We start from the raw sequence: 26,277 nt of genomic DNA on the forward strand, positions 1-26,277 counted from the left end.
CTCCCCATGCCAACACTTCCATCACTCTTGGGCAGATGTGTTCCAAACAAGAATTTGCTCCACTGGGCAAGATGAGGTTCATGAATTATTGATGATGTACTTGAACCTAATGTTTGGACTTGCTGATTTCTATGGAGTTTGCACATGTCAAGTTCCTCTTAAACTCCTCAAAAATGCTGCTTCACCTCAGCATTTTAGGAAAGACTTGGGAGCAATATTTTTTTAAAAACACCCTGAAAACTGTAGACAAGCCTCGCCCATATTCTACTCATCCCACCAATGTCCAGTTGTTCCAAAGTATTTGTTATCCCCTTCTTTTTCTAAACTTTAAAGAAGATGGAGGTGGGATTCAGGGTGCAGTAGAGACAAAGAGCATGAAGACACTTAGATCCCAAGAAAGCTCCAGGGGAAACGACGGTCTCAGGGGATACAGACAAGAACTCAAGCCACCAAAACCAAGCCTGACCCCCTTCACAATTTTGCTAAGGATACCCTTATCTATAATGGAAGTTCCCCCTCTTATCCTAAACGGGCTAGATTCTTCTAGTTTGACTAGTAGAAGTTTGAATTGAGGAATTTGTCCTTTCCAATGGGAAAATGTCAACAGGCGTGACTGTTCCTTGCAGATATTTAAGAACGTTTACCATCTAGGATTGTCTTCCTAGAGATTTCTGTGGCCTCAGACCCAGAGTTAAACTATTAACCTAACAGATTTCACGTAGCGCAGGACAATCTTATGTAGCCAGGACGGGGTTGGCCGGTCATGACACCTTCAGTTAGCCTGATGCTGAGATTTAGGCGTCACCGACTAAACCAGCTCTGAGGCTCTCCTCCTCTTGACAGATCCTGAGTAACCTGGTGATGGAGGAGCTCATGCCAACCCTTCAGACAGACATCCTGCCTAAAATGAAGGGGAAGAAGAACGACAGAAAGAGGGCCTGGTTCGGTGTAAGCAATGATTTTGCCCTGCAGCTGTGCTACTCAAAATGAACATGCCTTTCCCTTCTCTTTTTAGTTTTTTTTTAAATACGTAATTCCTTCCCTGGGTGGAGAACTGCCCAGTCTGCTCAGTCTCACTTACACGAGGACTAACCCAAACAGACTCAAACTTTGAAAAACAAATTAGAATGTGTGTGCAGTTTTGTTTATGTTGCGATTGTCTGCAATTAACCCGCCCGCCTCTACTTGACTCCCTCAGGTGCTGACGCACGACAGAGCCCCAATTTCTGTGTTGTTCTCTGTTGCAGCTCCTCGAAGAGGCCTACAACCTGGTTCGGCATCAAGTTTCAGAAGGGTTAAGTGCACTGAAGGAGGAATGCAGGGCTCTGACAAAAGGCCTGGAAGGCACCATCCGTTCAGACATGGATCAGATTGTGAACTCAAAGAACTTTTTAATTGGAAAGATCAAAGGTCAGTGGAGATAATCCATGCTCCTACAAACTAGATAAACTGTGTATCTAAGGCTCCATCACATAGTGAGAATTCCTAGTTTTAGAGGAGAATTACAGGAGGGACTTGGAAGGAGATGATAACACTTGAAATAGGAGCGTACTGATGGTGCTCTGAAGGGCCTCCGCATGGAAACGTCAAGGACACAGGGTGGAGGAAACGTTGCTGCTTGCCTTGTAGTGGTGCCTGTGTATCCTGATCCTGCACCTCTCCCGTTGTAGCACTTCTCATACCAAATTGTAATGGCTCTGCTCCTGCCCTCTCCCTGCTGTAAGCTCTCGAAGAGCAGGGCCATGCTGCCCTGGTTCACTCAGGTATTCCCAGTGCCTAGTACCATGGCTGGTATATGCAGACTCACAGTGAATATTTGAATCAGTGAATAATGGATTTTCCTTTAACAAGAAAAAAACTTTGGGCTTAGAGTCAATAAATCTGGATCCTACAGATCTTCCTCCACTTATGATGGGGTTACATGCCAATAAACCCATCGTAAGTTGAAAATGCGTTAGTACATCTAACCTACCAAATACCATAGCTTAGCATAGTTACCTTAAACACGCTCAGAACACTTATATTAGCCTACAGTTGGGAAAAATCATCTAACACAACGTCTCTTTTATAATAAAGTATTGAATATCTCGCTTAATTTATTGAATACTGTACCAAAGATGAAAAACAGAAGGTTGTCTGGGTACAGAATGGTTGTCAGTGTATTGGTTGTTTACCCTCGTGATGCGGTGGCTGATGGGGAATTGCGGCTGCTGACACGGCCCAGCATCATGAGAGAGAATCTTACTGCTTATCACTAGCCCCAGAAAAGATCAAAATTCAAAATGTGAGGTACAGTTCCTGCTGAACGCCTATTGCTTTCACACCACTGTAAACTTGAAAAATCGGTAAGTCAAACCATCCTAAGTAGGGAACCGTCTATAGTCCCAGCTCTAATGGTAGATGGTCCTGTGTGCTCAGGGAGGTCCCTCGACTTCTATGTGCCTCAGTATCCTCCTCTGAAATCACATGGGAGGGCCTATGAGATTGGGGTCAGCCAACTGGCCCTTGGGCCAAAGCTGGCCTGCCGCCTATTTTTGTAAATAGCATTTTCTTGGAAGACAGCTGTGCCCACTCGTTTGTGTATTGGCTGAGGCTGCTTTCATGCTACAAAGGCACCGTTGAGTCGTTGGAACTGAGACCTTAGGGACGGCAAAGCTGAAAACGTGCAGTATCTGGCCCTTGAAAGAAAGAAGTGTGCGTGTTTCCACACAAGAGAGCTTAGATGACCTCTGACGAATCCTACAGGATAAAATTCTATGGTTCTGCATTCCTACATCCCAAAAAGCACACCACACTGAACATCATTTCAGAGGGGAAGCACGCCGGCTCATCTGCGATGGTTTATCAGCAATCTTCTTAGATAGTCAGCTTTCAAATTATTCACTCACTCGTTCATTCAAAATATAGTCACTAAGTGCTTTCTGAGCAAGGCGATGGAGCTTTAGCAGTGAACAGGGAAGACCCAGTTCCTGTGCTCAAGAGACTTAGAACCTAATGGGATTTTCTGCTTGGTGGGTTATCCTCTGCACTTCAGGCCCTGTTCATACTGCAGCCCAGCTCGCTCCAGGCTCTTCTAACAGGTCCTCCTGAGAGGAGGTTGGAGGAGGCATAACTAGAGCAAAGGAGTGTGTGTCTGAATCTGTTGTTTATCCGTTCAGGTGATGCCTTCAAAAGCCAGATATAAATTAACTTCAGAGAGTTTTCTGTTTCCTATTATCCAGATCTCTTATTCCTTTATTAGCTCAACAGATCTAGAGTTGACTGTATATTGAAATGCTTTATACAGCTTAAAACTGCCAACACCCAACTCCTGTGCCCGGATACATTCTGTTTGTCTGGAGCTGAGCTGAGCCTAACAGTGGCCATTCTCATGGCCTGAATTAAACCGGTCTCTCTTTCTCTCTTGCCTAAATCTCTGTGGCTCCAGTATATTTCACATAAAATGGAAAAATATTCTGCCCTGGACTAGTGTTTGTTTCCTAAAGGAAGCCTTGAAAGGAAATCGTGATCAGGTCTTTTTAAAACGGAATATCAGAAACACATTGTAACCAGGCCTCTGGTTCTCTCCCTTTAAAACAAGAAACTGCACATCAGCCTGCATTGATAAAGGACTTTGGATTTCAAGAAAAAAACTTTGGGAGTATTAAAGTAGCAATCTCTCCATTTCTTCCTGTATGACTCTTGAGAGTGAAGCAACTGGCTTAAGTTCTGCCCCACAAATACCGACTCATTTAATAAGCATTTATTCTGCTCCTGCTGAATACAAGGTCTTTGAAGAGTCAAAGAAGAAGACATGGTTTTACAAGTAGAAGAGGATAAAAAGCATGTCACAGATACTGAAAGAGAAGGAAAAATATTATAAATGCCATAAAAGAGACAAGAACAGAGAGCACAGCGGTTCCTAAGCAGGAACCATTTCGACTTCAAAAAACCATGTGGGCTCCTCACAATGGGAGTACTGTTTTAGTGTCAGTTGATGGGAAAGAATGGTAATGCTAACAGGTATAGTAAAAGCTAACAGTTACTGAGTACTTCCAGAGGGTCACATAGGGTTCTGAGCACTTTGAACACAGTGAACTCATTTAATCCTCACCATAACCCTCAGAGTAATTACTCTTATGATCCCCATTTTACAGATGAGAAAACTGAGGTAGAGATTAAGTAATTTGCCTGAGATTCCAAAGGTAGAGTGTGACAGTCAGAACAAACCCAGCCCCCAGCCCCAGCGTATTCTCTCTTAATCACTCTGCTCAACTGAATTAATGTATGGCTCTTGAATTAATGTGTCACAACACATGAATCATTACAGCAGCATCTCTGCATCCTTGAAAAATAGCAGAGCATACCTGTGTGGGATGTAAAATTTATTCGATCATTAAGGAAACACCAGCAGACCATAGTTCAGGAAGCTGTGTGGTGGTTCCGGGCATTAGGCTGTCCTGAGTAGGTGAAATTTAAACTTGGCCTTGAGGGCTTCCCTGGTGGCACAGTGGTTGAGAGTCCGCCTGCCGATGCAGGGGACACGGGTTCGTGCCCTGGTCCGGGAGGATCCCACATGCCGCAGAGCGGCTGGGCCCGTGAGCCGTGGCCGCTGGGTCTGCGCATCCGGAGCCTGTGCTCCGCAACGGGAGAGGCCACAACAGTGAGAGGCCTGCATACCGGCAAAAAAAAACAACAAAAAAACTTGGCCTTGAAGAGGTGAGTAGGATGTTTACAAGCAGAGGTGGAGGAAGGAAGGCACAGGTGAAAGGAACACTGAATAAAGGCACAGAGAGGGGGCTGGAGCACATGGTGGTACATAGGCAAGGGGGGATCAAGCAGAGAGGAGCATGGCCTTCCACGACCCCTCCCTGTGCCTCTCTCTGCCCCCATGCAGCAGCGGACATCAGCCAGTTGCTAAATCTTTTATGTATATTACCCGTGTTCGTGATTATTCTGAAATTTCAATTAGACACTTTTCAAATAGTTCTTCTCTCAGAGTTAATTTATAAATAATTCATTTATCTTCCTGGCAAACGATTTTGCATTTTGGTATCAAGTAAGTTATTTTTAGGAGTCATAGATTGTTTCATATTTGAATCATACAATAGAAAGGGGTTTTTCCCTAGTAATTGTACGACCTGGTTAATATTTTATATCTCAAATATTTGTGAGTTACTCATAGTATCAATAGTATTGGTCATCTCGGATTCTCAGAGTAAGAGGCAGTCTGACCCTCTGTAACTGTGTGAAATATTTCTGCAAATTGAAATAAGAATGTGGCCATTTGTCTCACCATAAGCAAGTTATTTGCCAATAAAAATAAACAAATATATTTGAATTATAATTCTGGATCTGAAAATTAGGGTGTGACCTTGGTTGAATCAGCTAACATCTCCAGGCCCCCTTTTTCACATCTGTAAAATGAGGGCCTGGACACTGAGATGAGTTTGTACTTCTTTGATCCTGTATGAGGTTAGGTGACTTAAAGAGTTCCGCAAAGCTAGACTTCCATCCACAGAGTGAGCTCAAGCCTCTTCCAACTCAAACTTCCTTTACTGCATTGCTGCTTCTAAACCTGGTTAATCATGAGAATCACCTTAGCACTTAAAAATAAATGCAGATTTCCATGTCGTATCCAGACTTACTGAATCGGGATCTTTACTACCCTTCTCTTTTTGACCCACCTCCTAGAGAAATGGAAATAAAAACAAAAATAAACAAATGGGACCTAATGAAACTTCAAAGCTTTTGCACAGCAAAGGAAACCATAAACAAGACCAAAAGACAACCCTCAGAATGGGAGAAAATATTTGCAAATGAAGCAACTGACAAAGGGTTAATTTCCAAAATTTACAAGCAGCTCATGCAGTGCAATAACAAAAAAAACAAACAACCCAATCCAAAAATGGGCAGAAGACCTAAATAGACATTTCTCCAAAGAAGATATACAGACTGCCAACAAACACATGAAAGAATGCTCAACATCACTAATCATTAGAGAAATGCAAATCAAAACTACAATGAGATATCATCTCACACCAGTCAGAATGGCCATCATCAAAAAATCTAGAAACAATAAATGCTGGAGAGGGTGTGGAGAAAAGGGAACGCTCTTGCACTGCTAGTGGGAATGTGAATTGATATGATACAGCCACTATGGAGAACAGTATGGAGGTTCCTTAAAAAACTAAAAATAGAACTACCATACCACCCAGCAATCCCACTACTGGGCATATACGCTGAGAAAACCATAATTCAAAAAGAGTCACGTACCACAATGTTCATTGCAGCTCTATTTACAATAGCCCGGACATGGAAGCAACCTAAGTGTCCATCAACAGATGAATGGATAAAGAAGATGTGGCACATATATACAATGGAATATTACTCAGCCATAAAAGCAAAGGAAATTGAGTTATTTGTAGTGAGGTGGATGGACCTAGAGTCTGTCATACAGAACGAAGTAAGTCAGAAAGAGAAAGACAAATACCGTATGCTAACACATATATATGGAATCTAAGAAAAAAAAATGTCTTGAAGAACCTAGAGACAAGATGGGAATAAAGACACAGACCTACTAGAGAATGGACTTGAGGATATAGGGAGGGGGAAGGGTAAGCTGTGACAAAGTGAGAGAGTGGCATGGACATATATACACTACCAAACGTAAAATAGATAGCTCGTGGGAAGCAGCGCATAGCACAGGGAGATCAGCTTGGTGCTTTGTGACCACCTAGAGGGGTGGGATAGGGAGGGTGGGAGGGAGGGAGACGCAGGAGAGAAGAGATATGGGAACATACGTATATGCATAACTGATTCACTTTGTTATAAAGCAGAAACACACCATTGTAAAGCAATTATACTCCAATAAAGATGTTGAAAAATAAATAAATAAATAAGTCAATCAATCAAACGGCAGTATTTCCTCTGGGAAGTAAGAGTATGGTTACATTTTTTTTTTAATCCCTCTTTATGATTTTCTGTACTCTTTATGTTTCTGTCACTAAGCATGTCATCCTTGATTATCAGAAAAAATAGCGTGTGTTTTAAAATTGGGGGTGGGGATGGGAGGCGGGGTGGCAAACCAGTTAGAATTTGTTTCCATTTGCCCCACAAAAAGATGGTACTTGAGCTTTTAAAAAGGCCCTGGAGAAGTGGGGAGGGGAATTGAATTATATCGATTGGTTAACGCTTAGAAAAATGAATTAAAACTTAATAAATTGTGTTTTTAGAAGACAAACTATGAATTTATAATGATGATGATTGATAGGAAATACATGGGTCCTTGGCATTTTCTTTTTTTTTGTAATAGGCATTATATATTCATAGGGACCAAGCAGAAAAATGCATTTCATCCCAGGGGAGAGGTAATCTTGGGGAGGGGAGAGATTCTCCTTGTTCCAATTCTCAAAGAGAGATTCTCTTTGATGGTTTTCCATTCTAGTGAGTGCTGGCACAGGACTCACTGTGTTGGTCTGTCTTGCCCATTTGAGCTTGCCTTGGCTGTTAAAGGGCTCTGTGGGGCACTGTCCAGCCCGGCCCCGCTCCAGTGCCTCTGAATCCAATTCTGCCATCACTCACGGTTTTCTGACTATTTCCTACCTCAGCGATGGTGGCTCAGCCAGCAGAGAGAAGTTGTGCAGAGAGTGTGCAACCATTCCTGGCATCCATTCTGGAGGAGCTCATGGGACCGGTGAGCTCAGGATTCAGTGAAGTACGCTCACTCTTTGAAAAAGAAGTGGATGAACTTAACCAGAACTTTCAGACCACCAAAGACAGTGCCCAGCTAAAGGAGGTAGGATACGAAGCCAGGGAGTGGAGTGTGAATTGTCTGCCTGGGACTGCCTTTCTGTGGGTCTTTATCTGCATTCATTCATTCTTTCCTCCCTCTCTCCCTCCCTCCCTCTCTCCCTTCCTTCCTTCTTTCCTTCCTTCCATTCAGCTCCCCTTCCATCTATTCATCTAGCCTTTCTGCGATTCATTCAAACACATTATTCATTCATCCATTCATCCATCTATCTACCTGCTTTCCTTTATTAATGGTTTTCAAGTTGCAAAAATAATAACATGCTTGTATAAGGTAAACAATATACAAAAATACTTATATAAAGGCAAAATGAATCACCATCACCCATACCCACCTGATTTTAGTCCACCCCCAACTCCTAAGCCCTCTCCACTTCCAACTCCCTGAATTAACTAATATAAATAACTCAGTATGTGTTTTCACCTGCTTCTCCCTTGTTCATACAAATATATACCCGTATATCCTCATTTATATAAATTCTGTTTGTTGGTTTGTCTGCTTCCAAAAGTATGGACTCATGATAAAAACCAATGTTTCTCAAAGTATGGTCCTTGGACCAGCATCATCATCATCATATGGCTGCCCCACTGATGATTTACCAGATCAGAAACTCTGGGGTAGGGCCCAGCAGTCTGTTTTAACAAGACCTCCAGAGGACCTGATGTATCCTAAAATTTGAGAATCACTGACAGACATAACTGGGCAGCTTTGTTTTACACTTGCCATATCACGATAGACATCCCTACAAGTCAGTGGATAAAACCAGACACCTCTGTTTCTTTCCCTTTCTTTTTTTTTTTAATGCATACATACACAAAATTGTATATAAACAAGATCATTTGTAAATATTTTGAGGTTTCTTATTGTAGCCTTTTTTTGAACTTAACTTTACTCTCCCACCTCCCCCCATATACCCTCCTTCGACTCAAGCAACTAGTGTTAACAACTTAGCATATGCTATTCTGTGCTTTTCTCCATGCTCATATAGCCTATAAAACACACACATTTTGTAGGCTATGTTTTTTTAGGTAGTTTGCTCTTAGAAAAATGGGATTATATTATATGTACTGCTCTGCTTTTCAGTTTTCTCATTCAAAAATACCTCATGAAACGATTTTTAAGTTAACTGTTCTAGCTCTAAATCATTTTTTGTAATAACCGCATAATATTTCATGTATGAATACACCATGATTTATTCAATCATCCAAATGTTGCTAGCACCCTGAACAAAGCTGCAATAAATAATCTTGTTATATATATTCATTTACTTTGATGCTTTTATTTCTATGGGATAGATGCCTAGGACAGGATTGCTGAAAGGTAGGAATATTTCTCATGTTAACTGATGTTTCCATTTGCTTCCCAAAAAAAGAATTAAAATTTTACAATTCTACCAATTGTACATGGCAGAGGACTTTCTCCTTTATATTCCCGTCAGCATTAGGGAATCACTTGTTTAACTCCTGCCAATCTTACAGGAGCAAAGTGGTAACCGATTGATTTTTCCTCTCCTGTCTGTTTAATGATATTTAAAAAAATAGACACATTACAAATTATATGTCAAGGGGCAAGTTTGACAGCATGCTTTTGGTCATTAATTCTACTTCAGTGAGGTTCTCCAGAACTCACTTTTTTTTTTTTTTTTTTTTTTGCGGTACGCGGGCCTCTCACTGTTGTGGCCTCCCCTGTCACGGAGCACAGGCTCCGGACACACAGGCCCAGCGGCCATGGCTCACGGGCCCAGCCGCTCCGCGGCATGTGGGATCTTCCCGGACCGGGGCACAAACCCGTGTCCCGTGCATCGGCAGGCAGACTCCCAACCACTGCGCCACCAGGGAAGCCCCAGAACTCACTTCTTAAAGGGAGTAATATTTTCCTTTTACAAGCACAATGAAAGTGGGCCCTTGTTAAATTCTTTTTTTTTCTTATAAATAACCAAGTTTCTGTATCTTTTTAAATTAATTAATTAATATTTAATTTTGGCTGTGTTCGGTCTTCGTTGCTGCACGTGGGCTTTCTCTAGTTGCGGTGAGCAGGGGCTACTCTTCGTTGCAGAGCACGGGCTCTAGGCGCATGGGCTTCAGTAGTTGTGGCATGCAAGCTCAGTAGTTCTGGCTCGCAGGCTCTAGAACGCAGGCTTAGTAGTCGTGGCGTGTCCCCTGCATTGGCAGGCGTATTTTTAACCACTGAGCCACCAGGGAAGTCCCCTTGTTAAATTCTTGTTTAGAGAAATCTAGAACTCTAGATTTATCTCTTTTCTGTGACCTGAAACTCAGACAGCACATCCTGTATTATTCACAATCACCCTGTTACTGTGTTACTCCCCAGTTCTCCGTAGGCCTCCATTTTCAGCACCTTTCTTTCTGTCTTCTCTTTCTCCACCCACCCTCCTGTTTATTCTAGATCTCCAATATTCAATTTTTTAAATTACTTTTAAATAAGCTTGGAAAATAAGATGCATTCTGTTGGCAAAAACACTCATAGTGTAAGACTATGTTGATAATACTTGAGGTCCTTAGTGGATGAGGTCAGTTGCTGTCCTCTTGCTGGAAGTCGTATGGCCTCATCGATCAAGTTGTCACGTGTACAAACTAGAGGAGGGGGGACCTCAGGTTTTAAAACTGGATACCTCTTCTAGGCTAGGCCTCTTCCTATCTCACCCACCTCCCCATCCACTAGCAGAGGGAAGCCCTTGGGCACTGACAGAGCCTCAGGGAACTGTGGGGACTCTGGCTTTACTCTTAGAGTCCGGGGGGCATCCTGAACTCCCTGGGATTTTCTGAGAGGGATGTCACTCATTAAAGAAGGCTTGTGAGCCCACAGCAGTTCCATATGCCAAAGAGCCTTCCTGAACTCTTGAGCTCTGGTAGTGGGTACTTGGAGTCCATCAAGAGCTTGCCAAGACTGAGCCCCACTGAACGCAGCCCTGGGAGCTTCCATCGTCCAGTTGGTTCTTCTACCAATCTCTATCGTAGCAATAGAGCTGCCCTAGGAACCCATCCAAGAACGGACATAAGACAATGAAGATGTCACAGATGTAGTGATCTGAGAAGTGATTCAGTCTAATAACATGTGTGATTGTTTAGAATTTATGTAATATGTAATAGTCGTGTAATATAGTTCCTAAGTCTGAAGGTGTGTGTAATTTTTCCCTTCACCAAAATGCAGCATCTAGACCGGCTTATGAATCTTCCATTGGATTCCGTGAAGATGGAACCTTGTTATAGTAAAGTCAACCTGCTTCAGGAGCACCTGCAGGATCTCAAGAGCCGCTTCAGATTCCCCCACATCGATCTGGTGGTCCAGAGGACGCAGAACTACATGCAAGAGGTAGGGGCGGTGAGGTCATCCACGTGGATGAGGATGGGGGAGCAGAGAAACGAGTGTGGCAAATGAGACAGGTGTACTAGTGTAGCTCAGGGAAATGAGGCCCATTTCTTTAGTCACCATGTTGACTGAGGACATATTTTGTGCTCTTCCAGCTGGCTCATCTTTCTTCCATGTTGATGAGCATCATAAAGAAGAGATATCTCAGGGAAATAAAGTAGCATTAATTGATAATTACTTGATTTGTCAAATCAGTGCTATTAATGTTGGAGGCAGATTAGAATCATCTGGGAGCTTTTAAGAAATCCTGATGTCTAGGCCACACTCCTAGTGATTTTGATATTATCTTTTTGGTAATTAAAAAAAAATTTCTTCCACTCCCATCCCTACTGCTTTTCATATGCAACCAGGATGGAGAACCAGTGGCTTGAATCAATTCCCTAACCTAGTTAAAAGTAAATCAATCAATCAGTCAATCAGAGCTTTAAATATGGATTTCTTGGGTCTCCTTGATAGGTTCCTTTTTTTCCCACAAGGAACTTTTTCTCCAGGGCAGGAGTGAATAGCTCAAACTCGTTCCATATTCTAATGCTTTCTAAATGAAGGAAGGGTGTGATCATTGAAGCCGTTAAGAGCACAATTCTACTTCACAAATGTTCAAAGGGAGCTTCCTGTGGGTTGGACACTGTGGCAGATTCCACTCTGGGGAGCTGATAGTGAGACAGATTCTTAGGTAAATTCACTACAGCGTTGAAAGTGCTGAGAGAAAGGTATTGTGTTGGATGCTTTCGGATCACAGGCTTGGGGAAGAAAGGAGATTTTTCTTCTTAAAAGTTATAGGCAGGATTAAGTGGCACACTTTATTATCTAACCTCTGAGTTGTGAGGGATTAAAGACAGACAAGGAACAAAATTGGTCAACGGTTTGACTGAAGTCCCTTTGATAGTACTGGACCCTGGTGAAACAGGTACAAGCACAAGTGCAGAGAATAAGAAATCTGAACTACTTCCATTCCCTAACCCACGAGCATGTCAGCCACGGTCTCCACTGAGCTCTGACCCTGCTTCCCTTCCCAGCCTGGCAGAGAAAGGAAGAGAAGTAGGGTGGGAGGCTGGAAAATGGAGCGAGAGATGTGCTGGCATGGTTTACATCCATCTGAAAGTGGAGGTGCAGAACTAAAGGGCCACCTCATTTCATTAAGCCCTGACCACAGGCACCAGAGAACACAGGAAGGGGGTGACCACAGAAAATGATGATATCCTCAACCCCACGGTCTTGGGTTTCCCAGTTAAGGATGGAAGGAGAAGAGATGAGAAGAAAAGATACATACATGTGTACATACATGCATAGGTATGTGTGTGTGTGCTTCCCAGCCTCTTACTGATGCCACTGTGGCCATGGGCCTATGCATTTCACAATCCATGTAGTGGGATGAGGACCTGTTGCCCTGGGTCGTCCACAGGGTAGTGACCATCTTTGGTGGCCATCGTCTCCTTCTCTCCAAGTTGATGTAGACTTGGAGAGGGTAGTGATCCCAGCCTGTAACTGCGGTCTGTTTCTGTGTTGGTTTTGGTTTCTAGCTAATGGAGAATGCGGTATTCACTTTTGAGCAGTTGCTTTCCCCACATCTCCAAGGAGAGGCCTCCAAAACCACAGTCGCCATTGAGAAGGTTAAGCTCCGAGTCTTAAAGGTAAAATTGTTCTCTCGTTTGTGGGAAGCATGAAGCAAGAATGTGACCCATTTGTTTTGTCAAGTGGAAAATACCAAGTTCTCTGTTTCACTTGCCTCGCCTTTTAAAAATCTTTCCCCTTCTCTTTCCTCCCTGAGACACCCGTGACTATCACCTAGCAGCAGTTCCCCCACGACTTTCATGCCTATTCTGCCATCTAGTGGCTACTTTAGGGACCACAGGTCCTCGGCATCATTGTCGCTTCCTCAGCCAGAAGTGATGTGTCCAGGCTTACTTGCATAGCAAGTGGACTTGAAATTTATTGGCTATCCACTATAAGCAAAGGATTGTGATAGGTATTGCATGGAATATAAAAATAGGCAAGGCACACCCTCTTTCTTCGAGGAGTTTACAGTATAGTAAAACCTATTTAAATTAACCATCATGATACCTGCTTTATGAATTTGTTTTAAATGTGCTTCATGCATAAGTGTATATTAAAATGGCTGTAATAATAGGAACTTACATATATAGGTCATATCTTTAAGCTTTTTTAAAAACAACCCGGACTTCCCGGGTGGCACAGTGGTTAAGAATCCACCAGCCAACGCAGGGGACACAGGTTTGATCCCTGGCCCAGGAAGATCCCACATGCTGCGAAGCAACTAAACCCCTGCACCGCAACTACTGAGCCTGTGCTCTAGAGCCCATGAGCCATAACTACTGAGCCCACGTGCCACAACTGCTGAAGCCCGTGCACCTAGAGCCCGTGCTCTGCAACAAGAGAAGTCACTGCAATGAGAAGCCCACGCACCACAACGAAGAGTAGCCCCGTTCTCTGCAACTAGAGAAAGCCTGCGCGCAACAACAAAGACCCAACACAGCCAAGATAAATTTTTTTAAAAACCTGTTTCATTTGATCCTCACAAGAACTTGTGAGATCACTGGAATATGTCTCCATTGTAGAGATAAGGAAACTGACCTCCTAAGATATCACATGACTTACGTAAGCTCAACAGGCTAGTCCGTGGTGAGCTTAGAGCTAAAACTATCCCTAAGCCTAGTCCACTAATTTTTTATTACCTACTTTCCCTAAGCAGGGCTTTGGAACAGAAGATCAAAGTCTCACAGAGCCTAGGAGGTGGTCCCTGAATTTCAGACCTGATCTTAATGCCTCACAGGCAGTAGGAAACTCTGGCAACCAAATCATTGAGATTAAAAGCAATATCTGTCACGGTAACACACAAAATAATGAACCTGCCATTGAGAAAGAAAAGATAGTCCCAATGTCAATGCCGCCTGCCACATCAACACAATTTTTACGTCTCAGGACAGTCCATCTCTTTCCTGGACACTTTTATCTACAAGAACAGACTTCCTAATGCTAAGCCCAAGTTCTCACCACTGGTAATTCTAGTTCTACCCTCTTTGCTCATGTCCTTCTTCCACATGGTAGCCTTTGGTTGTTTGAATAGAGCTATGATTTTGCCCCAAGTTATTATCTCCAGTATAAATCTCTTTAACCATTCTTTTTTTTTTTTTTTGTGGTACGCGGGCCTCTCACTGTTGTGGCCTCTCCCGTTGCGGAGCACAGGCTCCGGACACGCAGGCTCAGCGGCCATGGCTCACATGCCCAGCCGCTCCGCGGCATGTGGGATCCTCCTGGACCGGGGCACGAACCCGTGTCCCCTGCATCGGCAGGCGGACTCTCAACCACTGCGCCACCAGGGAAGCCCTAACCATTCTTTATTTGGCCTGACCATTCTGCTTACATGCCTGTGACTATGCTCCAGTTTGTCTGTGCCTTCCCCACTTTAAAGCAACACATAAAACCAAACCCTGGTCTCTAGGTATGGCTGTTCCATGTAGAACAGAGTGAATCATCATCTTTCCAGTTCCAGATACTGCACTCTTTGGTTAACATGCCATGGTGTTAATGTAGCTGTGAGCCAGATGCTCTCTTTCCTTGTGGAAATCGTTACAACCTACCAATCCTGCTTTCAGGATGTAGAGTGACGGAAGGAGATGATCATGACTCCCATGGACCAACTCAGGACAGGGGTGGTGAAATAATAACTCATCCCCCAGTTCTGTCTTCAACTTTCTAACACAGAAGTCACTCTGTTTTTTTTTTTTATCTTACTTCAGTTTCCACATGTGTGAGAGGGGAGGGTAAGATGGGTCATTAGCAGTCATAACCTTTCCTTAGAGTGTGAGAGAATTGCACAGAAAGATCTCTGAAACCTTGGAACACCACAAGGGTCCTCAGGAATTAGGGGGGGAAAGGGAGACGAAGTGAGTAGCTGAGTTTTTTGTTGAAGCAAAAGTGAACAGATTGTAATGTTGCTATTTAGCCTATGTTTCTATCTCTGTATTGACAGCAATATGATTATGACAGCAGCACCATCCGGAAGAGGATATTTCAAGAGGCGCTGGTTCAAATCACACTTCCCACCGTGCAGAAGGCACTGGCGTCCGTGTGCAAACCAGTAAGGGGATGGGCTACTCCAGAGCCTGCTGTCGTTGCCTATGAAGTTCAAGCAATTTTTTTTGGTCATGATGTGCTTACACACAGTATTTGACTGGGGAGGGGTCAACAAACTTTTCCAATAAATAGTCAGAGAGTAAATATTTTAGGCTTCCCGGCCATACTGTTTCTGTTGCAATCACTCAATTCTGCTGTTGTAGCACCGAAGCAGCCATAGGTGATACATAAACAAACGGGCAGTCTGTGTTCCTATAATACTTTATTTACAAAAACAAGCAGCTGGCTGGATTTGCTGACCCTTGGACAAGACAGAATCTCAAAGGGTAATGATCAGAGTTTGAGCCAAGTTAAGGGTTGCCGTAGAATGCCTGAGGATACCAGGGGTTCCTCATTATGGTGTGACTCACAGGTCCAACGTGTCCTCTGAAACTTGACCTCTACATCCATGAAGAGACCTTAAGTAACACGATTACAGAAGGCTATCTGTTCTGTTAAATCCAGTAACGTATGCTTACTGAAATCAATGAAACTGAAACCATTTAAAGCTGCCACGGACACTAGGCAACCAGTGACAGCCATGATTGTGAAGATGTGACTTAGTCTGTAGAGCAGGGTCGTGGATAAGCCAACTGTGGAGGCTGGGTCAAGACCTGGGTTCAAGTCCCAGCTCCTCTGTGTATGAGCTCTGGGGCCTCGGGCAGATCACTTTTCCTCTCTCTTGGCCTAGATTTCGTCAAGAAAATGGAGATTATAATACTTTGCAGTATCCTTCTTAAGACTGAGAAGGCTAGGGTGATACAGTGAACATTTGATAAGTGCTTGCATGTGCTTGGCACTTTGTATGGGTTGTCTCCACGACACTCATGACAACCCTATGGGGAGGTACTATTTATATCCTCATTGCACAAATGAGGAAGCCTGAGGGGCTAAGGAATGGGCCCAAAGTCACAGAGCTGGGAACCGCCAGAGTGTGAACCTAGATCCCACTCACTGATAACATGGTATGTACTCAGAAAATGGTATTTACTACTGCCTCTACTACTGCTACATGATCTATGAGCTGGGACATTTGCAAGGCCGGCTCCCTCTTGGCACAAACGATAAAGAGCTTTTTAGAATTTAAAAGGGCTTTTTGGCAACTTAGAGAGTCTCCAAGCATTGGAACATTAAAATCCTTTGCGTGAGTTATTTTACTGCGGAAATTTCGTTGGTCATTTTTATATTCTGTAAATGCTGTTTTTCTTCAGAAAACCATGGGCATTTCTAGTACCTGGCACTCCTTTCTGAGGGTATATTTCTTTCATAGAAAAGGATCTGATCAAATCAGGGCAGTAAAGAATCTGTCTATATGATTGACTCTTGCCTGATGTGGATAGAACAGTCCAGCCATCCAAAGGATGACTCAGTGCACCTTGGACATGTCTGCACGCAGATGTTCTGCTGAGTTTTCTTTTCCAATTCCAAAGGCAATCTGGGGGCCTGGAGCCACATCCTCCCATGAGGGCAGAAGAGCAAGGAAAGTCCCCCTTCCAGTCTGCTCCCCTTTTTCCAGGAATCTGCAGAGTTGTACCCAATCTGTAAGAGGCTCTTGTGATTTTTAATCAAGAGAGACTGGTTTCAAGAGAAAGGCCCAGCGTTTTCAGTAATGAAGGATATTGTATCAGGGTCAAGACATTTAAAAACATCTGGATTTACAGAATAAATAAATTAGGGGAGCATCTGCTTCAGAGAAGGATTCTTTATTTAACTGAAGTGTGTTTCCCTCGGTTCTTTAAGTCACAGCTTCCAAGATCTGCGGTACTCAACCCAAGCTGCACCTTAGAATTGCCTGGGGAGATCCTTTTTTAAATTCTGATTCTCCCAGACCCACCCTCAGGGATTCCAATTTAGTGGATCCAGGGAATTCAATATATGTCACAGTTTGATCAATTCAGTATAGAAGACCTGTTTTGTAAAGTTGTACGCATCACAATAAGTTCCCCTAGAAATGATTCCTCTCTGCAGGATTATTTAGCTGGTTGAAAGTTTAAAGGTCTACTGTTTATTTATTCAGCAAACATATATAAAATATGTATCCAATACGATCCAGGCGCTGTGCCAGGACAGTGTCCCTGCTGTCCTGGGGTTCACAGCCTAGAGGCCGGAGACAGAGACAGGTACACAGTGGACTTTGTGATGAGCACAGCAGAAGCCTTGTGGGGAAGAGTGATCGCAGAGTTCAGAGGAGGGTGCCCAACTCTGCCTATGGGGGCAGAGAGGACTTCCCAGAGTCGTGTTTTCGCCCAGTCCTGAGGGATGAATAACAGTCAGGGGACTAAGGAGCGGAAGACCACATGGGGAGATGAAAGGTGTTGCAGACATGAGCCTGTGCCCCTCATTTTGCAGAGGTAGAGAGAGGCGCAGAGCAGTGACCTGGCTTGCCTAGGGTCCCACAGCTAGTCCAGGGCAGTGTCCAGTTCCTGGGCAATGCTCTTCCCATGTGGCACTTTTCTGTATGTCTGTCCTGTCCCACAGACCCTCTTGAGATCATGGAAGCTCATGTCTCTTCAGTCCTATGGCTTTCCCTAGGGTGGGTATAAAGGGGTCCCATTATTACCCACTGTGATCTGGTCCTGGGCTATAGAACCCCAAGTCCTAGCACTGAGAGTAGTCTGAATGTGGTGGCTTCTGATCACCTGCTGTAAATCCTCTCCCTCCAGGCAAAAGGCATTGAATCCCACTGCTAAGTCCCTGGGTCTCTAAGAACCAGATGTCAGGAGCCCTCCTCCAGAACCATCAGGTGCAAGGATTACTGAGTTAATCACTAGGATATGATTTAGTTCATTTTGATCCATGACTTGACCTAATACCAATAACAGGCAAGCCATGTGGAAACTCTTGGAAAGCAGGAAGTGTTAAAGGATTTTGCATGATGCCTGGATTGCCTTAGATGGAATCAGTGAGTTCCAGGGCCAGTTGGAGGGAAAGAGGAGAACATTTCTGAAGAGTCTTTGACTAGAGATTCTCCACACCTGAAAAGGGGTCCCATCCTAAGAGAGCTAAACATACCTCTACTCTAGGACCCAGCAATCTCACTTCTAGGTGTACACTCAAGATAAATAAGTCCTAAATCCACAAAATCATGCACAAGAATATTCACAACAGTTATGTTCATAACAGTCAATATCCATCAATAGGAGTATAGATAAACAATTTTAGTTTACCCATATGAGTGCCATTTATCAATAAAAAGGAATGAGCTACTGCTACATGTGGAAACATGGATGAATCTCAAAAAATAAACACAAAAAATACAGGATTCCATTTATATAATTTTAAAGAACAAGAAAAACTAATCTATTGTGATAGACACAAGATCAGTGCTTATCTCTTGGGGTGGGAGGAGTGTGGACTAGAAAAGGGTATGAGGGTGATGGAAGTGTTTTCTGTCTTGATCTGGGTTATGGTTACATGAGTATATTTATACATTTAAAATCATTGAGCTGTACTTTTAAAATGTGTGCATTTTTCTGGGTATAACTTATACCTTAGTAAAGTACTTTTGGCATTTAAAAAAATAGCAGAAGCAGAAGAGGGAGGAAATGTTTTGGTTATGATGAAAACAAGGAGGGCCCCAGACCCACTGACAAGGCCTTGAGATGATCAGAATCTCTGGCGTCTGCCCCCTCGAAGGGCATAGAGCATGTCCCCAGTACAGGGAATGGTGCCTGCGGAAAGGGAAGGGGAATGACCAAGGCATCACACTCCAAGGGGGGACCACAAGTGACAGCCGTCCTTTCCATAGCTCCTCTGAGAACTGGCATCTCATGCTTTGTCCCCTTCGTCTTCTTATCTCTTCCTCTACAGGAGCTTCAGAAATACGAGCAGTTCATCTTTGCAGATCACACCAATATGATCCATGTTGAAAACGTCTACGAGGAGATTTTACATCAGATCCTCCTTGATGAAACTCTGAAAGGTAAGGAAGGTTTCCCTGGTGCTGGAGAAAGCTCTAGATAGAGGGGAGTACCCCTGAGTGGACCCTGGGAGGCCAGCTAGGTTTTATCAACAGGAATGAAAGGGGAAGAGGAAATTGACAGGAGGAGCTGGGGAGACAGAGAACAGGGACAGAAGGGACGTCCCCTGAGCAGTCATATGATTTGACTCATACTCCACTGGCCCATTAGGTATTATTTCTCTTTCAATCCAGATAAGGACTCTGTGAGAGGAGATTTTTTTTTTTTTTTTGCGGTACGCGGGCCTCTCACTGTTGTGGCCTCTCCCGTTCTCCCATTGCAGAGCACAGGCTCCGGACGCGCAGGCTCAGTGGCCATGGCTCACGGGCCCAGCCGCTCCATGGCATGTGGGATCTTCCCAGACCGGGGCACGAACCCGTGTCCCCTGCACTGGCAGGCGGACTCTCAACCACTGCGCCACCAGGGAAGCCCGAGAGGAGATTTTTAAGCTTCATTTTTCAGATGAGAAAACTAAGGCTTAGAGACATTAAACCCAGGGTGTCTCCTGAACAGCTATCTTCCTCCAGCTGTTGCAGACAGAACAGAGGAAAAAGGGCTCTTCTTAGCCACAGGCTCACAGCCCCTCCCGAGCCTGGAGGGGGTGATTCAGTATCAGGGCCTCCCAGCTGCTCTGCTCTCTCAGCACATTCCTCACCTCCGCTCAGCTGGACAGAAAGACACTGGGCGATGACTCCGTCCTCTGTGAGTCTTGTTAAGACTCTAGCACCCAGTGTCCCATGGAATCAGTCCTTGTTTGGGATAGGAGTGTAGACAGGAAAACTTGGATTAAATAGGCTGGAGAGGGCCATCCCTAAAACTATAGGCCTGAAGCATATCTGGTCTCCACAAAGAGCATCACCAAAACCCCTCCACACAGAAAGCTGACCAAGCATCAGCCCCAGGTCCAAGTAGCTCATCCAGTGAGATAAGGAGTATAACGATGTCAGCACAGCGCTTCCCTGGTGGCGCAGTGGTTGAGAGTCCGCCTGCCGATGCAGGGAACGCGGGTTCGTGCCCCGGGCCGGGAAGATCCCACAGGCCGCGGAGCGGCTGGGCCCGTGAGCCATGGCTGCTGAGCCTGCGCGTCCGGAGCCTGTGCTCCGCAGCGGGAGGGGCCCTAACAGTGAGAGGCCCATGAACCGCAAAAAAAAAAAAAAAAAAAAGACATCAGCACAGTATCTGCACAAAGGAAGGGCTCCATCAAGGCCACGGGTAGTCCACCATAGCACCTTCGGGCAAATTAGAAAAAGGCTCCCTTCCTCCAGACACCTGACTGCTCTCTGTCAAAAAATCGTCATGACATACTGATTTGGTTCAAGCAGGACATGCTCCTGCTGCCTGCTGGAAAATTACTACGCTGAATACCCACATCTATGCTGTCCCTGATGTGAATGGCATCCCCTTGGGTGTGAGATCACTGGGCACTGTACAACCTGCACAGCCAGAGGTGGAGGCTGGTTGTCAGAAATGTCAGCTGCTGGTTGTTACTGTTGATTTTACTCCTCTCAAGGCCTCTAGGGCTGAGTTAGAGGTACATAGGCCTTCAGTTTGGACACTGCAGGTCAACAGAGCTCTCTCTGCATGCTCAGTACTGAGGACCCGTTACACTTTCAGGACTGGACTTCGAGTAAAAGCAGAGAAAGTTAAGGCCTGTTCTGCCCTAAAGGAGTTCAGTCAAAGTAGGCAAACTGGAGCCCCACATACTAGCAGCTAATGAAATGTGCTGGGGGCCACCACGGGTGATACAGATCATGCTGTTATAGACTTGAGCTCCTTGAAAGCCAAGGCCATACTTTATTCATCCTTGGATTCTCAGAGTCTGTCCCATAGTTGATGTCCAGTCAATGTGTGCTGTCTGAAGAAGTAAATGAGTGAAGGAATGAATGAATGAACATTACAGAGGTTCAGGGTTTGGCACGCGTTTGTAGGCTCTGGCCATCAGGGAAGACTACCTGGAAGAGGGTGGATGTAAGCTGGAACTTGAAATTGGGAAATTTTGATGGACAGAAAAGCTGAGAGGGGAGTTTGGCTTCTGGATAAAAATCAGAAAATCCAGGTTGGCCAGGGCAGAGTATTAACCTTATGTTTTGTTTTCTGGTATCCCTCAGTGATAAAGGAAGCTGCTATCCTGAAGAAACACAATTTATTTGAAGACAACATGGCCTTGCCCAGTGAAAGCGTGTCCAGCTTAACTGATCTAAAAACTCCTGCAGGGTCAAACCAGGCCAGCCCTGCCAGGAGAGCCTCGGCCATTCTGCCGGAAGTTCCAGATAGTGAGATCCTGAGTAACGAGGTATTCCAGGAGTCAGGGGAAAAAAAACAGCCGGGGGTCCCTATGCCCAGCCCACCCCCAGATGGGGACGGGCAGGTCATCATTTCAAGCACAGATGACCCTGTTGTGAATCCGGTAGCTGCAGAAGACACAACAGGAGCCCTGGGCAAACACTCGTCAGAGCTGGAGTTTGGAGAGACTCATGAGGGTCAAGAACCCACCCAGGAAAAGCCAGAGCCCACCTCCGCCTTGGGCTCCTTGAAAGAGCTCAGAAATTTGTTGATGGTGACCACTGAAGTACCAGGGGAATCTGCCGCGCCTGAGATTGAAAAAGATACAAGTAAGGAGACCCTTGTTCCCCAAGAAATTGAAAAAGAAGAGGAAATGACCCAAATCTACACAGAGACCGATCAAGCAGCTGCCTCTAGTCAGGTCAACAGCGAAGAAAGTGAAGTCAGTGAGAGGGAGGTCCATCCTCCCTCTCCCGAGGCTGAGGCCGGTGGGGTAGAGTTGGGGGCGTCTCCAGAGGCTCAGCCAGCCTGCGGGGGGCTCAGCGAGGGCGCCAGGGGCCCAGGCCCCTTAGAGGAGCCAGCGGAGGCCGGGGAGCCCACGGAGAGGGAGCTCACGGCCGGGTCCTCCGGACTGGACGCCCTTGAGGGAGGAGGGCCCAGGTGCGCTGTGGAGGCTGAGGCTATGCCCCAAGAAGGTTGCAAGTTAAGTTGTGACCCCGTCAGCCCCGGTGAGAGCCAGGTTTCTCTGCAAGAAGAGGCGGTGGGAGGGAGTCACAGCACAGCCCAGGCTACCGCTAGCGTGGAGGCAAAGAAGAGTAAGGCCACCCGCGTTCACGAGTGTCAGTGGGTGGTTGAGAGTGACGCAGACACCTATAGCCTAGATTCACAGAGAGAAGATCCCCCAGAGCGGCCCTCGGAGGAATGAAAAGGACAATTTGCCAAAAGTCTTTCTTTGAACAAACTCAGCCGAAAGGCTACAGCTCAAGGATACACTTCGGGGTTGCCTGCGAGTTGTTACCAGAACAGAAAGAAAAACAATTATGAAGTACTTCCTTAATTTGTGTCATGAAGCTAGAGGGAATGCGCGTAGAGCATGAGCGCTGAGGCAACCCTTTGTGCAGTGGAACTGTTCTGCCATGAATTACTGCTTTAGCATTTTGACAGGAATTACAAAGGTAACTGAGTGTGTGGGGTGAGAGGCAGCTGAGGGTGTCCCGGGAGGGAGGTCGCTGTGGAGAAGACAGTCGGAGCGCTCTGCACATTCTCCTCTAACGCACTTCAAGGCTTCTAAATTTTTTGTAAGAATGCAAAGGCATACTATAAATGCAGCTTCGCCGTCTGCTTACTATACCAGCCTCACGGTCTCTTAAGGACTCAGCATTAGTCCACATTCAGGCTGCAAGAAAGGGAGGTGGTGACCGTCAGTCCCCCCTGCTGTGTGCAGCCCCACAGAGCCTGAGACATCTCAGGGGAAGCTGAGATGGGGAGCAGAAACGGAGGAAGGTTGTGGTCTGTGCAGCTGTCTGGGCCTCTTCCTAATTGTGCTATCAATTTCTTACTAATTAATCTTGTTAATTCTTATAAATTAATCACTTTTTGGAGAAAATCAGATGAGACAAGGAGATTTCCTGGGCATGTTTACGCCTGAAAGCATTCCAAATTAGCCTTAGACTGTGCAGAGGAAGAGCTTAGCTGAATTATCGAGCATAAAGCCTACCAATTAAACAGACATCATTTGAACAGCTATTCTAGGCCACATGCTGTGTTAGGCACAGTCACAACAACAACAACAAAAGGACGCAAGAAAGAAAGAAAAAAATGAGAAGATAAGGTGCTTGTCTAGTATAAATTAAAAGGCCCAAAGAACTTAATCTAAAAGAAAAAATATGACACCTTTCTGTCTTTCCATTGAAACAGTCCTGGTTTATTCTCAGGAGGGAATGAAGTGAATACAGTGAATTAAAAAAGAAAGAAAGAAGAAAAGAGGGAAAGAAAAGGGAACGAGAAAGGAAGAGAGAGAGGGAGAGAAAAACCAAGCTATAGATCATTAAGTTCCAAAGATGTTACCAGAAATGGAAATTATTTGTTCAGTTGTTCAGCAAGTTGTTATGTCCCAGGTGCTGGGATACTGTGGTGAAAATGACTCTGCTCCTTTCCCCCAGAGCTTACACTTTAATGGAAATAGACGGAAATACGTCCTGTAAATGGATTTTGACCTTTACCTGTTAATGTTAAAGGTGGAATGGACTTACTTGTAAAAGATTAAAAAGATGTGTCCTCTTGTCCTTCAGAAAAATACCAGATTATTTCCTGAAAGCTTTAGTCCCAGTTCCACATCTTGAAGTTTCCTTCCACAAATTTTAATATTGTCCTAAGAGCTTGTTTTGATCATCATCAGCAAGTAGTTTATATCAGTTTTTTAAAGAATTTGTCCCATAGTTTAACCATTTAACCAGGAATTAAAATGTCTCCCTCTCCACCTCTCCATGAAGAATTGCTTGGATTTCTAGGTCGTAAGGGATGAAGAATAATCAGGATCAGGATACTCTCATATTGAATTGTTTCAACTCCTTTTACAGTGTTTAGATCCTCACGTTTGTGAAGGATCTCATTGTAGGTAAAGGTGGATGTCACTCCTCCCCTGGTCCCCGCAGTGCCCGTGCTCACTCATGTCCTTGCGTTTGGCTTAGAATATTACAATTATGTTTACTTCCTGTCTCTCCAGGGGCTCCTTCCTTCAAGGACAGACACTAGGGTTTAGTCATCCTGTGTACTTCCTGCACACACAGCCTTGAATAATGGCTCCCTGCCTTCTCAAGTCACTTGAATATCCCTAGTGCCTAACAAGGAACTGCTTGTGTCCCGGTGCTCAGGAAATGTGAGGACTGATCACCCACCACACCGCTGTGCCAGGGCTATTTGGGGCTTGCTGTCAGGCAAGGAGATGTTTTTACTTGGGCTTTCTGCCCTTGGGGAGTCTTCTCTTAAATCAAGTCCAAAGTCCAAGGGGCAGGTGGCCAGATGGTCCGATGTGCTGCCCATTAAGGCCAGGAGCCAAAGGAGCAGTACCCAGCCTCGCCCAGGACTGCCCTTCTCTCCGGGAGAATTGTGACAAGGAAGCGAGGAGGTCAGGGCCCAGGCTGAGCCCACACCGGAGCTTCCCAGCTTCCTCCCTTTGCTCACTTCAGGGCTTTTGGCACACCTTGGAAAGCTAAGAGATTTTTCCAACCCTAAATGAGAGTACCTGTCACTTCATTGGATGGATGAATATCAATCAGTGCCCTCCCTTTACCCATCCGTAGACCAGAGGCGACCAGACACCAAGTGGAAGGATGTAGCTGAGAACACAAGGAATTTTTCTGTACATATTTCACAAAAGACAAGTCCACTAGATTAAGTCCGATGATTGTTCCATTTGAAGATGGAACAGGAAATTGAAGTGCATTAAAATTTCCTTATCTGTTTTAACATGTTGAGTGGAATAGCTTCATATTACCATGAGTTTGTCTTGCTTTTAATACAGATTTATCTGTTTTGCTTCAGTGGTTTCCAGGTTGGAGCAAGGTTATTGTGATTTAAATGAGCAGCTCGAAAAGCCTCTGCAGGCTGCTCTGGGGCTCTCTCTTATGGGCAAATCATTTGAAATGCATAAAACCTCAAGACATGGTCTTCAGCAAAAATTCCATGACTTTAGATATGTTACTATTGACTTTTCACAAAGAAAGAATATTTTCCTTGAAAAATAATTAGCTTGTCATTTTTTTCCTTTGCAGCTTAAAGACAGTAGTGCTTTGCATTATGCAGAGTAAACTCTCTTTTCAAAAAAAAAACGTATTTTAGAGACCACAAGGATAAGATTCCAGTTTGTCCAAAAGCTTTATAAAGAGGCTGAGTGTGAAGAACTACAGGTCTTCAGGCTCGATCTTCTACATTTTATTACAGAGATTCTCAAGTCTGGTTTTGTAACCCTCAGATCGGAGCCAGTGATTTCAAAGGGTTCCACAGTTCTCTCAGACAAGTGATTTTATTTCTTTATAAAAAACGATAAGTGATATATGCTGCATAGCAATTTTAATTTGGGGAAGAGAAGGACATCACTGACTAAATAATACAATTTCTCTAGGTAAAAAAGTTGGCTACATGTGCCTTCTTACTTTACCATAAACAAATGGGTTTTACGATTTGCCTTCTGAAGTCTGCAACCTCAGCAAAGAAATCTACACTGTGGATTGATTTTTCTGGTCACTGTAGAAAGCATATAAACTTAAAACACTTTGTAACGACATATTTACCCTGCCAAGTGCCTATATTGCAATAAAATGTTTGTCCTTGAAGAAGTGTCCAATGTCATATTTATTTGGAATGGGGCTGGTTTCATGTTTTAAGCATATGTCATACTTGAGCTGGGAGGAAGAGTCCTCAGAGACAGAAAGGTGAGTCACTGTTGCTGTATTATGGAACTTTTTACTTTTCTGTCATCAGGAAAGAAGCCACAGGGACGTCACTTAATGTCAGTTGTAATTATGCTTTTAAAATGCATGTGCTAATTTCTCTAGGAATTGGATTACGTCTATAATACAGCAATGGGCAATTATTCTTGATGTAATTGAACTGCTGTTCAAACAAATTTGTTTTCAGTGGGCAACACTGAGCAAAATATTTATTCTTTCTATAATTATAATTAAAACAATATTTACTCACCAATATCCACAGTTGCTCATTCAT

General features: G+C 44.4%; 1 protein-coding gene across 2 annotated transcripts in view; it reads left to right on the forward strand.

The window, feature by feature from the left end:
- NIBAN1 (niban apoptosis regulator 1) overlaps positions 1-25,886 on the forward strand; it is a 161,697-nt gene extending 135,811 nt beyond the window's left edge. The window contains exons 7-14 of one of the 2 annotated variants that reach the window (XM_027083023.1): positions 844-948; positions 1,248-1,410; positions 7,590-7,777; positions 10,958-11,119; positions 12,697-12,807; positions 15,168-15,275; positions 19,121-19,232; positions 21,378-25,886. In XM_027083023.1, the coding sequence (XP_026938824.1) occupies positions 844-948; positions 1,248-1,410; positions 7,590-7,777; positions 10,958-11,119; positions 12,697-12,807; positions 15,168-15,275; positions 19,121-19,232; positions 21,378-22,477 (2,049 nt within the window). In that variant the 3' untranslated portion in view covers positions 22,478-25,886. The remainder of the gene's footprint in view (positions 1-843; positions 949-1,247; positions 1,411-7,589; positions 7,778-10,957; positions 11,120-12,696; positions 12,808-15,167; positions 15,276-19,120; positions 19,233-21,377) is intronic. The other variant, XM_027083024.1, reaches the window with a different exon arrangement.
- The last annotated feature ends 391 nt before the right edge of the window (positions 25,887-26,277 follow it).

This window comes from Aethalodelphis obliquidens, unplaced genomic scaffold, assembly GCF_003676395.1.
Source record: "Aethalodelphis obliquidens isolate GAN/ISIS:26980383/991018 unplaced genomic scaffold, ASM367639v1 scaffold48, whole genome shotgun sequence".
Lineage (NCBI taxonomy): Eukaryota > Metazoa > Chordata > Mammalia > Artiodactyla > Delphinidae > Aethalodelphis > Aethalodelphis obliquidens.